This window comes from Podarcis pityusensis (genome assembly GCF_964106645.2).
Source record: "Podarcis pityusensis genome assembly, chromosome: 3".
Taxonomy (NCBI): Eukaryota; Metazoa; Chordata; class Lepidosauria; order Squamata; family Lacertidae; genus Podarcis; species Podarcis pityusensis.
Genome location: NC_138026.1, coordinates 54,028,563 through 54,041,229, shown reverse-complemented (window position 1 = coordinate 54,041,229; position 12,667 = coordinate 54,028,563). Strand labels below are relative to the sequence as shown.

The 12,667-nt window shown below is 41.9% G+C and overlaps 1 protein-coding gene across 1 annotated transcript in view; it reads right to left on the bottom strand.

Moving 5' to 3' along the window:
* SLC35F1 (solute carrier family 35 member F1) overlaps positions 1 to 12,667 on the bottom strand; it is a 194,726-nt gene that overhangs the window by 78,024 nt on the left and 104,035 nt on the right. The window contains exon 2 of the mRNA XM_080999729.1: positions 11,720 to 11,895. Within this exon, the coding sequence (XP_080855855.1) occupies positions 11,720 to 11,895 (176 nt within the window). The remainder of the gene's footprint in view (positions 1 to 11,719; positions 11,896 to 12,667) is intronic.

The window sequence follows — 12,667 nt, the reverse complement described above, 5'->3', positions numbered from 1 at the left end:
GAGAAAACAATGGTTGCTTTGCTCCTCCCACATCCCTGCTCCTATGGGGAGCTAAGCCACAGATTGGTGGTGTTATGTATTCAGTGGTCTGTGTTTGCCTGAGCTTGAGTCTGGACTGAGGATTCTGAGCTCCTGTGTTCTGATTCAATACATGATATCCAATCACAGAAGAATTCAGGATTTGGGCCTTAGCCATTGGCCCTTAAACTCTGAGTTATGATTTGCAGCTTGGAAGTTTAGATAGCCAATCACATTGGCAGTGGGAGTGGCCCAGGCCTTCAGAAATGTATATAAGCTGTTGCTTTGTCCTTGTTGTCTAGCTCTGTTAGTTGAATAAAGGTTCTTGCTGTTATCACTGTGTCTTGCCTCATGGGAACCCACCTACACTTCAGGTGTCACATTCCATCTGAACTCAGGCCCATAGTTTGTCTTGCTCCAAACAAGCCAAGGGCTGTAGCCAGGATTTATCCTTGGCTTGCTGCTGCTTCAGCCTTTGCTCCAGTCCAGAGGAGAGAACCACTCCTTCTATCCTGCCCCCAAATTGTCCACTTAGGAACACAGGAGTGGATTCTCTCCCTTCAATGCTAGTGGTGCCTCCTCTGGCCAAAGTGGAACTTTGTGTTGGGCATGGGGAGGTCCCAAGACAGGGGAAGGGCTGTTGCCACTGACAAAGAGGTAAGTGGATTTATGGAACAGGGTTCACAGTGAATTCTGTGGAACTGCTCACACACCTCTGTACTTGTGCATTTAAATCCTGATGATATCTTTTGCATTATTGAATTTATTTAACATTTGCTGAATTGTTATTCTTTGTGAATTTATTGATACATTCCATAAACTTGTCCTCTTGTCAAAATACAGAACATGGGATGGAGGAGAGAAACATTTGATGTAAACCACTTTAGAAACAGTTTGTTGTGGAAAAGTCGCATATCAATGAAATCAACCAACGAATCAAAAATTACTCTCCTATTGCACAAATGAGCAACTAACCCACATCAGAAACTAACACAACAAGCCCTTGATTTAAGGAGAGACTATTGACTCTGTTCCTTGTATAAACAAATGCAATGTTTAAGTGCGTTCAAACATTCTTCCCACAGGATAAATTTTATATAATGTAATTTATATAATTTTATAATGAATGATTTTAGAGTGTTGTTTGTGCTGTACTTTTGTACTGTTTTATTGTTGTTAGCCGCCCTGAGCCCGGCTTCGGCTGGGGAGGGCGGGATATAAATAAAATTTATTATTATTATTAAATGATTGTTTAAATGGCATCCCTTCCATTAGTCCTCTTATTCATTCTGCCTGAACACAAGCAAAGCTCAGCTGTTCTAGAAAGTTCTTTAATGGTGGTTTTGAAGAAGTGGTTAGATTTCATTGTAAGTACTTGTTAACAGAATCACTTAAATAATGTAGACGGACTTGAGAGACAAAAGAAACTAATAATAGCTTATAGGGTAAATCGATCGAAAACAGTATACAATACAAGAAGAAATAAACAGACATTTTGTCCTTCTTAGCTGTTCAAGCCTAATCCATAGCAGAGAGAAATACTACTAACCATATGGGGGGGGGGGACAGAACTAACCAATCAATCAGAACTCATGACTTTAGCAAGGATCATGTCAATCTGACTGGTTGCTAGGCAACAGCAGCACCACTCTCCTGGTTGGCTGACTGTCAACAGAATTAACCTTTAGGTTAGTAACTGAATGATCTCTGCTGTTGTAATTCCAACAGTACTTCTTTCAGCAATATGTACATATAGGTGAACATCTTAACAGCTTTGGGAAATATCAGAGTATGGTCAAGATGGATGTAGTTCTTTGTGTAATGGCAAGTGAACAGAGCACTTTCCCCTCCTGTGGTTTCTAGCAACTGGCATTTAGATGCACGCTGCCTCCAACTGTGGAGGCAGAACATAGCCATCATAGCTAGTAGCCATTGATAGCCTTATCCTCCATGAATTTATTATCATCATCTGATACAGGAAGAGAAAGAGGATACAAACATGGTGCCATCTTGCAGATCAAAGTATGCACAAAATAGTGACTATTTTTCAAAGGTCTGGTAAATAATCTTTTTTTAAAAAAGCAAATAGAGTCTTAGGGTGAGGCATGGCTTACTAATCAAAGTGTTAAAGGGGGATTCTTGCTATTTCACCTGCTAGGTGTTGTAGATCTCATGCAGGCTAATGCTGTTCTTTGCAAGGATATGTTTTAAAAATACTAAGCAGCTGGTCAAATGGAGTGGGGAGAGGAGGAACCTGTAACAAATGAAAACTGACTAGCATTGTGTCATGTTCAGGTCCACTCGTGAGTTAGAAAATGGTGGAAATGAGCTTCAAAGTGCAAGTCCCTATGCGCATAAGTGCTTTGGAGTAACAAGTGCAGGTTTCAGCAATGAACCCTCGGAGTAAAAACACTGACTCTATGGTCAGACAAAGTAAAAAGAAACTGAGAAGAACAGAAATATTAAGGATAGGGTATTTTACTTCTCTCCCCACCCCCACTCCCCACCAGCATTCCCCAAAAAGCATGTAATTGAATAAAGAAAGAAAGAGAGGACTTGTATAACATTATAAATACTTAACAGGTGCATTCCAAATTATGCGCATATAATGAGGAACCTTCCAGGGAACCAGGGGTGGGTGGGGTCAGAGGCAAAACTGTGCTGGGCAAAGGATGTGACTCTGAACTTTGTACATCCAGGCAAGCAACAGACATTGCCACAGTTCAAGGGCATATTCCAGCCAGTCAAAATCACTTGTGGGGGGGGGGAGGCACACAGCAGGGGCAGTAAGGAGTGTAATCCAGGGATAAATCACAGCCTGGAGGTTGCCCTGCGGGCCAGATAATGAAGCCTGTTGGGCCTGAGATTCCCCACCCCTGGTTTATAGCATGACGTGAGTCAAATCAAGAGAGTGAGGATGTTCATTTCTTCTGTGTCTCCCTTTGGCAGTGGCATAGCGTGGGGGGTGCAGGGGGGGCTGGCCTCACCGGGCGCAACATCTGGGGGGCGCGCGCTTGCACTCGCAGCTCTCTGCCCCTACCTGGCTCACTCACTCTCTCTCACTGCAGTGCTGGCTGTGCGAATCCGATCCGAGCCGCTGGGTCGCTGCCCACTGTGGAGGGGGTGGGTGCCAGGCAGGCGGCGGAGAGAGAGCGAGGGACTATCTGGGGGAGGGACAGTGCAGCAGCCGCCCAGCGCAGCGCTGAGCGCGGGAGAGAACCACACCAGACCAGACCAGGCAGCAGCAAGAAGAAGCTGGCAGCGGCGGCAGGTTAGGGGTTAGGGGGCGCAAATTACTTGCCTTGCCCCGGGTGCTGACAACCCACGCTACGCCGCTGCCCTTTGGGACTGGGCTTCTTCAGGCTGTGCTTAAGATAAAATCACAAGTACCTCTTTTATGAAAAGACAAAATGATATCTCCATATAACATCTTTCTCTTGGCAATTTCAGAATTGTACCTGGCCACAGATTCCGATCTAAGATTCTTGTAAATAAGTAATTCAATAAAACAAATAGATTGTTTTCATCAGTTTCCCCCTCTAATCCTTTTTCTTTTATAATTCAATTTTCTACCCTTATTATCTGAGGCTGTGAGCCTAGCCCTACTTGTCTGGAAGTAAATTTCAATAGGACTTACTCCCAAGGAGACATAGTTGGGAGTGTGCTGTGAGTGTTTCTTTTTAATCTTCACACACAGTGCCTATTTTTCTAGAAAAAGAGGTGCTGGAACTCACCATGAATGCCTCCCTTGTTCTCTTAGAATGGCAACGGCACCCATCTGAGAGGTGCCAGAGCTAAGTTCCAGTGAGTTCCAGCTGAAAAAAGCCCTGCTCACAGATAAATACTCTATCCTCATACTTTACACTTTTCTTTCTTTATAGTTAGCAAGAGTGTGCTTTAAATGTATTCTGGTTGATGAAAAAGCACAAGGTATAAGAGGTATTATAGTATGAAAAATCAGATAACATGTGCATTACTTTTGAGTAGAAATGTGTAAATCAGAGAGATTTACACGTTTCTACTCAAAAGTAATCCCAAAGAATTCAGCAGGACTTCCTACTTGTTATGTGTGCATAGGATTCCAGCTTATTCATCTCTTCTTACTAGCCTCCGTTATCAAATCACTATTCTTTCACATTTTAAATGTCATGTTTTCTGTATCATTTTTTTCTGGAAATTCTTCCAAAATATTTATAAATTCTCATTTATATCTTCTAGAGTTGGGGAAGTGTTTTCCATTTTAACTGACTGCTGACTTTTTCTATAGAATTTATGAAATGCTTAGAGCCCTACAAACAAACTTTGAGAAAACCATGCAACATGTACCACCTAACTGCAAGTTACAAATGTCCCAAGTATTAAATAGTACTCACATTTCAATTAATTAATTAATATACCACCCTATACCCACAGGTCTCAGGGCAGTTCACAGGATAGCCCCTAACCTAAAAACATGCACCTTTTTAAAGCTGTAAATATGCCTGTGAAGGTATGCAAAAGTTGTAGAACTCCAATTGTGCAGACACTGAAGTTGTGTAAACCCTGATATTATGCAAACCCAACATTAAGCAGGCATCAAAATCACAAAACCCCCAAATCTGCATTCAGCTCTAACCTTATACAGATGTCATGTTACTCAGCCTTTCAATTTGAACTTCCATAATTGCATTATGTCAAATAATGGGGAGATATATATATATCAAAAGTTTTGGGCTCCGACATAAAATATTAGAATCCCAAGATCTATATCTATATATTATGAATTATGAATATATTATTTGCAAGCAAAACCATCCTCCTTCAAGAACAACTCCCAGGAAAGCCCTTGTCCGTTGACTTTAACCTCTAAGCTATAATGCTCTGGTTTGCACGTCATGCTAAGCCAAACCATGGCTTAAGCCAAACATACAAGTATGCAGGCTCCAGATGAAATCTTGGCTGCTTTGCTCCTCCCGGGACCATGTTTTGCTGCTGCTGTGCTGCACTGAGTCAAGCCATGATTTAGCTCCTTAGTTTAATGCTACTGGACAAAGCATGAGCTATAAGCCATAGGACACACCTTTGTTGCAGCTCATAGTCTAGACTAAGCAACTGTGAGCTTCAGAAGACTGTTTGCTCAAACATTCATGCTAAGCTATGGTTTGGCTTAGCATTATGTGTGAAGCAGAATAGCCTGTGCCAAAGGCGAGGCCTCTAGACACTTATTGCCATTGGATGGTTCCTGGTTTTTCTACTGGCAAACCTACAATTGCTCCTGTGTAAAGTGTAAAACAGGCCTGACACACTTGACAAATATGTTTCTTGTATCTGGGAATTAAAGAGGAAGGCAGCCGTATGAAAAATAGATTGAATCCATCACTTTATACATTGACTGAGAAGCCACTGGATCTCTTTTACGCTGTACAGGCTCAAATTTCCAACACACAATTCTAACTAATAATAGTAGTAGTTTTATAATACCTACATGCATTGGAAAATGGAAGCAACACATGAACTTCCATTTTTAGACATTGCTATGAGAGCATCATGTACCAATGGAAACTTTTTAAAAGTTGTCAGATGATATCCAGACTTTTTCCTAGGGCTATAGTCTAGTACTGGGACTTCTATTAACCTTTGAAGGCTTGTTTCATGCTCGGTTGGACAATGGTGTTAGCTGAATCCCAGGCACATCATCATCTCGCTCTAAAGCTACACCACTTCTGTTTCTTTGATTTCCCCCAGCTACATTTGCAATGTCCCAAAGCAAATATCAGTGACATTCTTCTTGAAGTCAGTATGAGTAGAAATGAGCCACATTTCTGTGAATTTCAATTTTTATGCTGAAATTTGCATCCTAAATAGCAAGGACCTTTCGTCAAAAAGTGAAGCAAATGGATTGAATAACTAAAGGGTTTAAGTGCTTTTTTCCAAGCCTTGGACATTAATCCAACCCAAACACAGTTCTAGAAAATCTACCTAAAGTGGATTTTCAATGACCCTCTGCCTGAAAAATGGTGAGGCATTTAAATTGGGGCATGAACATATGTGGCTTAAAATGCAGTGAGATAGTTTGCCCCTGCTGTGTTTCAAGTAACATTTTATGTTGCTGTATGCACAGTTACCTGATTTGTTTCCCTGCACTTGGAGCCCCCCAAATACCTACTCACCAAAGCCATCATCTGTGCATGTGGTGTCATCTGCACATGAGCAATGGATGTCTAAAATGTACACACCTCAGCTTAACTATGCCTTAGGTTTTTTTTCAAATTCACTGGAAGCAGGCTTGAGGGGAAACACATCAATCAGCAGTATTCCTCAAGAAATTACAGTATACAAATGGATTTTGGCTATCATCATGTGCACTTGGTTTCAAACACCAATGCTGGAACTGCATCGGAGTCAGAGTAAATGGCAATGTGTACACAGTCTAAATACATGGGGAGACATCTAACTTGTATAGGCTACTGTGGCAGGTGGGTGGGGCTGACCACCTCTTAATCCCCTGTGATATCAGGTGAAGCATTTTCCTTTGGCTGCATGGTTTGAAATCAAACTACTGTGCCAAAGGAACTGGGGTTTAGAGCTGCCATCAGTCAGCTGATCGGCAGTGGCTGCATACCCCACTTTTCAGGCAAACTATTCCATCCTGTTTGGCTTCTGCAAAAGTGGGATACTGGGGTGCCCAAGGGGAGAATGGAGACGGAATCACTTTTGCTGCCTACCCTCAGATAAAAGGGGTTAAAATGGACTTTTGTCCATTTCTCTTCCTTTCATGGGAGCCAATCACTAAGCACAGTCAATACTGCTAGTCCTTTAATCTGTGCATAATTAAAACAACAACAACAACCACCACCCAGACTGTTCAAATTAGTATCACCTATGTGGTGCAAGCAGCATGTCTCAATTGCAAAGTATGTCCAAAATCCAATGTTTCAGCTACGTATCGGAGTTAAAGTGCATTGCAAAACTTTTTCTTTTTCTTTTGCAAAATCTTGGTGTAATGGAGCCATGCAAAAGGAGCAGAGTGGAAATTAAAACTAATTTACTCACAGGAAATCAACCATAGTGGTGCTAATTGCCTGCAGACAAAGACAGAAGCATCTGCAAATGCTTGAAACTAAAGCATAAATAATTTGTAAAGGCAAATGTTGAGCTGAAGACATACATAAGAGGGAGTTCAAGGTAGCATTGAGGCAACATTTTGCTAATGGCACTCAATTTTTCTCTTATTGTGCTGCTGTGGTGAGTGAACATCTCAATGGCTATGCAGGATCCTCCACAGCATTAGCTAACGGGGAGTTTGAGCAAATGGAGATGCTTTAAAAACAGATTTGCATCAAGAGGGCTGGAAAACCGACAGGTAATAAATAAGAGTTGTATCTAGTGAAGACTTTGTGCTAACAGAAGGTACTTCTGCTTGCACTAGGCAGGGCCCCAAATTTCCCCAAGTCCCCCCCCCCATGTTCCTTGAAATAGTGCTTCTGGGGACTGGGGGACCCTCTGGAACAACAAGGGATATGGCATAGAGGGTTGCAGTAGATCGGAAGGATTGGCAAAATAGCTCAGTCAGTAGAGCACGAGACTCTTAATCTCAGGTGCCTTGCCTTGTGTGAGCAGAAGCCTTTCCTGCAATTATTGTATACAACCACAAGAACTGTTGGACAAATGTTTGGATTTCACTATGAAAGAAAAATAGTCCACAGAAAATAAAAAATGAAGAACTATATGTAACTGTATTATCTAATCAGCAGAGAGCCATGCTAGAAACACTTTCTCTGCAAAGAATGTAGCAAACTCTGCACAAAATTCCAGTTAAGAAAAACAAACTCATACACGTAGGATGGAGTCACACTATCTGAAATAGGTTCTGTGCTGTTCTACTTATCTTTGCAATGCCTGTAGTTAATGCCAAGTCTCCATTGCCTCCCCCATTAACTATAGCTGAAGATCTGCTATTAAGTGGTATAACAGGCTATCTCCTCGCTCCACATCTTAGTATCTGTTTTTCACACTACTTCAGTTTTGCTCTGCTTCTTTCCACACTTCAGCCTGCTCTGACACCACTGCCTTATCTCTAACCCTCCTTGCTCTAATTGTTGGGAACAGAAGAAAACTAGGCTTTTATGATCCTAGCAAGCCACATGGTTTTAGAAGCAAGTCAACTGTGTGGCATTAGTGCCTAGTTGCAACAGGCATGGGGGCGGCGGGAGAACTGCTCTATATTTCACCACAAGGCACCTAAGCTGGGAAATGGAGAAATGATGCAGGCATTCATTATCCTGTTCCGGTTTTGATGGGTTTGGGAAACCTCTAATTGTTCTTATAAGGATGTGAGAGAAGGCCTCCATTAATAGGCTTTCCCATATTCTGCAAGAGGAGCAAACCTAACCTATAGGACTTATGTCTGCTACATTCTATCAATCCAACTAGAAGGAGAGAGAGAGAAAGCTGATAGAGCAACTTCTTCTTTGAAAGAGGTCATCTTTGCAGCCTCTGAGACAATTCTTTGCCAGGTTTGGTTTTAACAGACACTTACAACTCCTTGTTTAGAAGCCTCCGCAGTGGAAGTCAACAGCTTCCTTTTAATTACAACCATCCCAGTAGGAAGGAGAACATTACTCTCCTCAACAGGGTGTGCTGTCTGCTCCACAAGGCTGGATCTCAAAGTTGAATAATTTAAGCAGCAGGCAGGACGCCAAGCCAGTCACAGATGTCAACAAAGGAAGCATCTGAAATGATGATGACCACAACCACATTTCAAGTCTACACACAAAAACATGGCCAATAAGTTAACCAGCACTTGAGAGCCCAGTGAATAGCCTTAGAGCACCAGATGCTGTAGCTTTACCAAAGCTCAAGAGAGTCTGGACTTGGATAAGGGTGGGCATTCGGGGGACCACAAAAGATCAACCTATGCCTATCGCAAAATAAATATTTGTCAAAACTCAATAGGTACTTCATTCATATTATTTGAAGGACCTTCCTAGATTCATCTCAAGCTTTTCTGATTGAGAGAGAGAAGTTGTTTATTTGTTCATTTAAATGCATGAATTAATTATAAGGTTTTGACATGAAACCAGCTGCATTTTCCTACTCACACCTAATCTCAACAGGAAACCTCTTGAAGTGGAAGAGGCGGGGAAGAGTAGAGATACCTAGATTAATTCAAAAACCATAGCATCTATTTGTCTTTTCAAGCATGTGCCTGTCCAAGGTATATTTTATCTAAGGACTGAAATGATAGCATCTTGAGAATGGATACTTGACTGGGCTCCAGTAGTGTGGAAGGTTCTTCTGCCTGTGCCTCTCCCAGTTTCCATCACACACTACAGTCTTCATTGATGCCAGTTTCCCATGCTATTTTGGATGATCCTCCAGCCCTAAGACAAGTGTAGTATTCATGTGTGCAGGGGGTGAAATCAAATTCTGCCCAGGCATAGAATCATAGAATTATAGAGTTGGACTGGACCCTGGGGTCATCTAGCCCAACCACCTGCAATTCAGGAATCTCAGCTACATCAAACATGACAGATAGCCATCCAACCTCTTTAAAATCTCCCAAAAATGAGAGTCCACCACCTTCCAAGGTTTTTCCTGAGGTTTAATCAGAATCTCCTTTCTTGTAACTTGAAGGTCATACGCTCTGAAGCAGGAGAAAACAAGATTGCTCCATCTTCCATGTGACACCCCTTAAGATATCTGAATATAGCTATCATATATCCTCTTGGTCTCCTCTTCTCTAGGCTTACCATACCCAACTCCCTCAACTGTTCTTCATAAGGCTTGGTTTCCAGACTCTTGATCATTCTGGTTGCCCTCATCTGCACACCTTCCAGCTTGTCAACATCCTTCTTTAACTGTCATGTTAAGCTTGTCCTCTATGAAGACCCTTAGATCCTTTTCACATGTCCTAGTGTCAATCCAGGTATCCCCAATCTTATAGTGGTGCATCTGGTTCTTCCTGCCTAAGTGTAGAACCTTACATTTGCCCCTTTTGAAATTCATTTTGTTAGTTCCAGCCCAATTCTCCGGTCTGTGAAGGTCTTCTTGAATCCCAATTCTGTCTTCAGAGGCATTAGCCACCCCCTCCAGTTTGGTGCCATCTGCAAACTTGATGAATATCCCCTCATGTGTGAGTAACATCAAGGAAGGAGTGTTTGCAGCTAAGACCCTTGAAGGCCTTATAAGAAGTTGCTGCAGGAGACAGACTGTGAGCAACATCATGGGAAGGCTGTTTCTAGGACTAAAGTGAAACTGGGAAGTTCCCTTGATATTTTTGCTCTTGGATGCTGCATATTCTTTAAGTAATCTTGTTATAGTTATAGAATTTAAAAGTGATTTTTGTGTGACTATGATTATTGTATTTTGCTATATTTTTGTTTTGCTATATTATTATGAAATTGTTTTTGTACTGTTTGTCTGAAATGTATCCCTGTTTCTTTGTAGCAAGCTGCTTTCAGAATGATTTGTTTTGCGGAAAAGTGACATACCAATAAAATGAATGAATGAATGTTATCTTTGTTTCATTGGGACTGAAAGGTTCTTCCCTTTACCACTGTAGCCTTCAGAGTCAAAGTTTGCTCTTATTGTTACGTCCCCCCACCCCCGTGACTAGGTCTGCTGTCTCCATATCTTCATTAATATGCACTCAAAATCAGAACAGGTTTCTAAATGAACATATATGCCAACAGGAGAAGGGAAAAACAAAAGAAAACCCTCAAAGACTGCTCTCATTAGAATATCTCATGCTGATAAGATATCAAGGGTGAAATTCTACATTGTACTTTGGTGAAAGTTCTGTCTGTGCAGATGAAATGATCTGCCTCTCCTTCCCTTCTCTGTTGTTCTGGGGCTTCTCCCAACCTCCCTAGAGTCAATTTCAGGGATGGGGAGGTGCAAGGGGGGATAAGGGTAGAAGGGAAGTCTTTGAGCAGTGCTACCATACCAGGGTTTTTAGGTGACTCCTACCCCAAATGTTGGGACGCAGGTGGCGCTGTGGGTAAAACCTCAGTGCCTAGGACTTGCCGATCGTATGGTCGGCGGTTCGAATCCCCACGGCGGGGTGAGCTCCCGTCTTTCGGTCCCAGCTCCTGCCCACCTAGCAGTTCGAAAGCACCCCTAAGTGCAAGTAGATTAATAGGTACTGCTTTATAGCGGGAAAGTAAACGGCGTTTCCGTGTGCGGCGCTGGTGCTGGCTCGCCAGAGCAGCTTCGTCACGCTGGCCACGTGACCCGGAAGTGTCTCCTGGCAGCGCTGGCCCCCTGCCTCTTAAGTGAGATGGGCGCACAACTCTAGAGTCGGACACAACTGGCCCGTACGGGCAGGGGTACCTTTACCTTTACCCCAAATGTTTAATAGTGAGTTTGCAACCTTTTATAGTTATCAACCTTTCTGGAGGAGCTGCAAGTTTTCATTTCTTTTTAAATACTAGGAAATGCTTTGATATGTTCCAAGAGAGGGGAAATTATCCACTATGAGAAAGAAAAGCCAGTGCTTTCTTTTCTGGGGGTGAGCAGGGGTATGCATACTCCTAAACATTTTGTGAATCAAAGTTTGGCCTCATTAAGTGGCAGTATTTCAACTTGAGTAGGAAAATGAGAGTACCCCTATACATTTTTAAAGAAAAAAAAAGCACTGAGAAAAGCTATAGCAATTATTATTATTATTATTATTATTATTTATGCAATAATTATTCTACATCCAGAGAATGCCACTTACCTTGTCTAACAGCTAATGTTGTGGTATAGACCAAAAATAGGAGAATGTAGTTCAGGAAACTCTGAAAGACTGGAGTGTTGGCATGAAAATCATCTGACAGATACTTGCTGGTCAAGCTAATACCGCAGATAAGCAGGGACAGAACCTGCCCAAGAGCTATAGACAACAGGAGCTCCCTAAAAAGAAACAAGGAAGACAGAAGATACAGAATAATCAGAATTACTCAACAGCCAAGAAATTCCTACAACCCACAAAGAGAATAAGCCCAAGTCTGAAAAAGCAGTTTTCTGTAGTCCTACCCCTTCACTCCAGGCCCCTAGTGATAAGTTTGAAAATATAATAGAAATAGTCTGGATTATTCAATTGGGTGCACAAATTGCAAATTTCATTCACCTCTCATTTTATGCCAAACATAGTTTGTTCATTTTTATTTTGTGTTATTTTTCCCTTTCAGCATTTGCCCTCCTTCCTCTGATCTCCCTTCCTGCTCGCCATTATCTTCTTCTCTTCTTGCCAATTAGCTGTCTTCACTTTTAAATCTAGATCCTGCAAGCTTCCTTTAAAAGACCAAAGAAAGGATTTCAGAGACAACCAAGTCAACAGAGCAGTTCCCTTGGGATTTTTATTTATTCCCGTCTCAGATATTAATATATCACAAATCTGCTTTTTGACAGCTCTTGTTCACATAGACTGTTGTCATTACAAACCCATCCACTGATCATTGTATTGGCAGCTGGGATGATACATGGGTGAAAGCTTTGTTGGTAACCATGTTTTCACCTTTCACAGCAACAAGCCTCCAAGTGTTGTGTGTCAGTCCCAATCATGGAATGAAAAGAATCAAATAAGCAAAGGAAAGAGCAGGCTCTAATGCAAGATTTTCTTTTTATCGTGGACTGTGCTGAAAAAGTTCCACATGGTCCTCAAACCTGAAAAAGACCTAGTTCA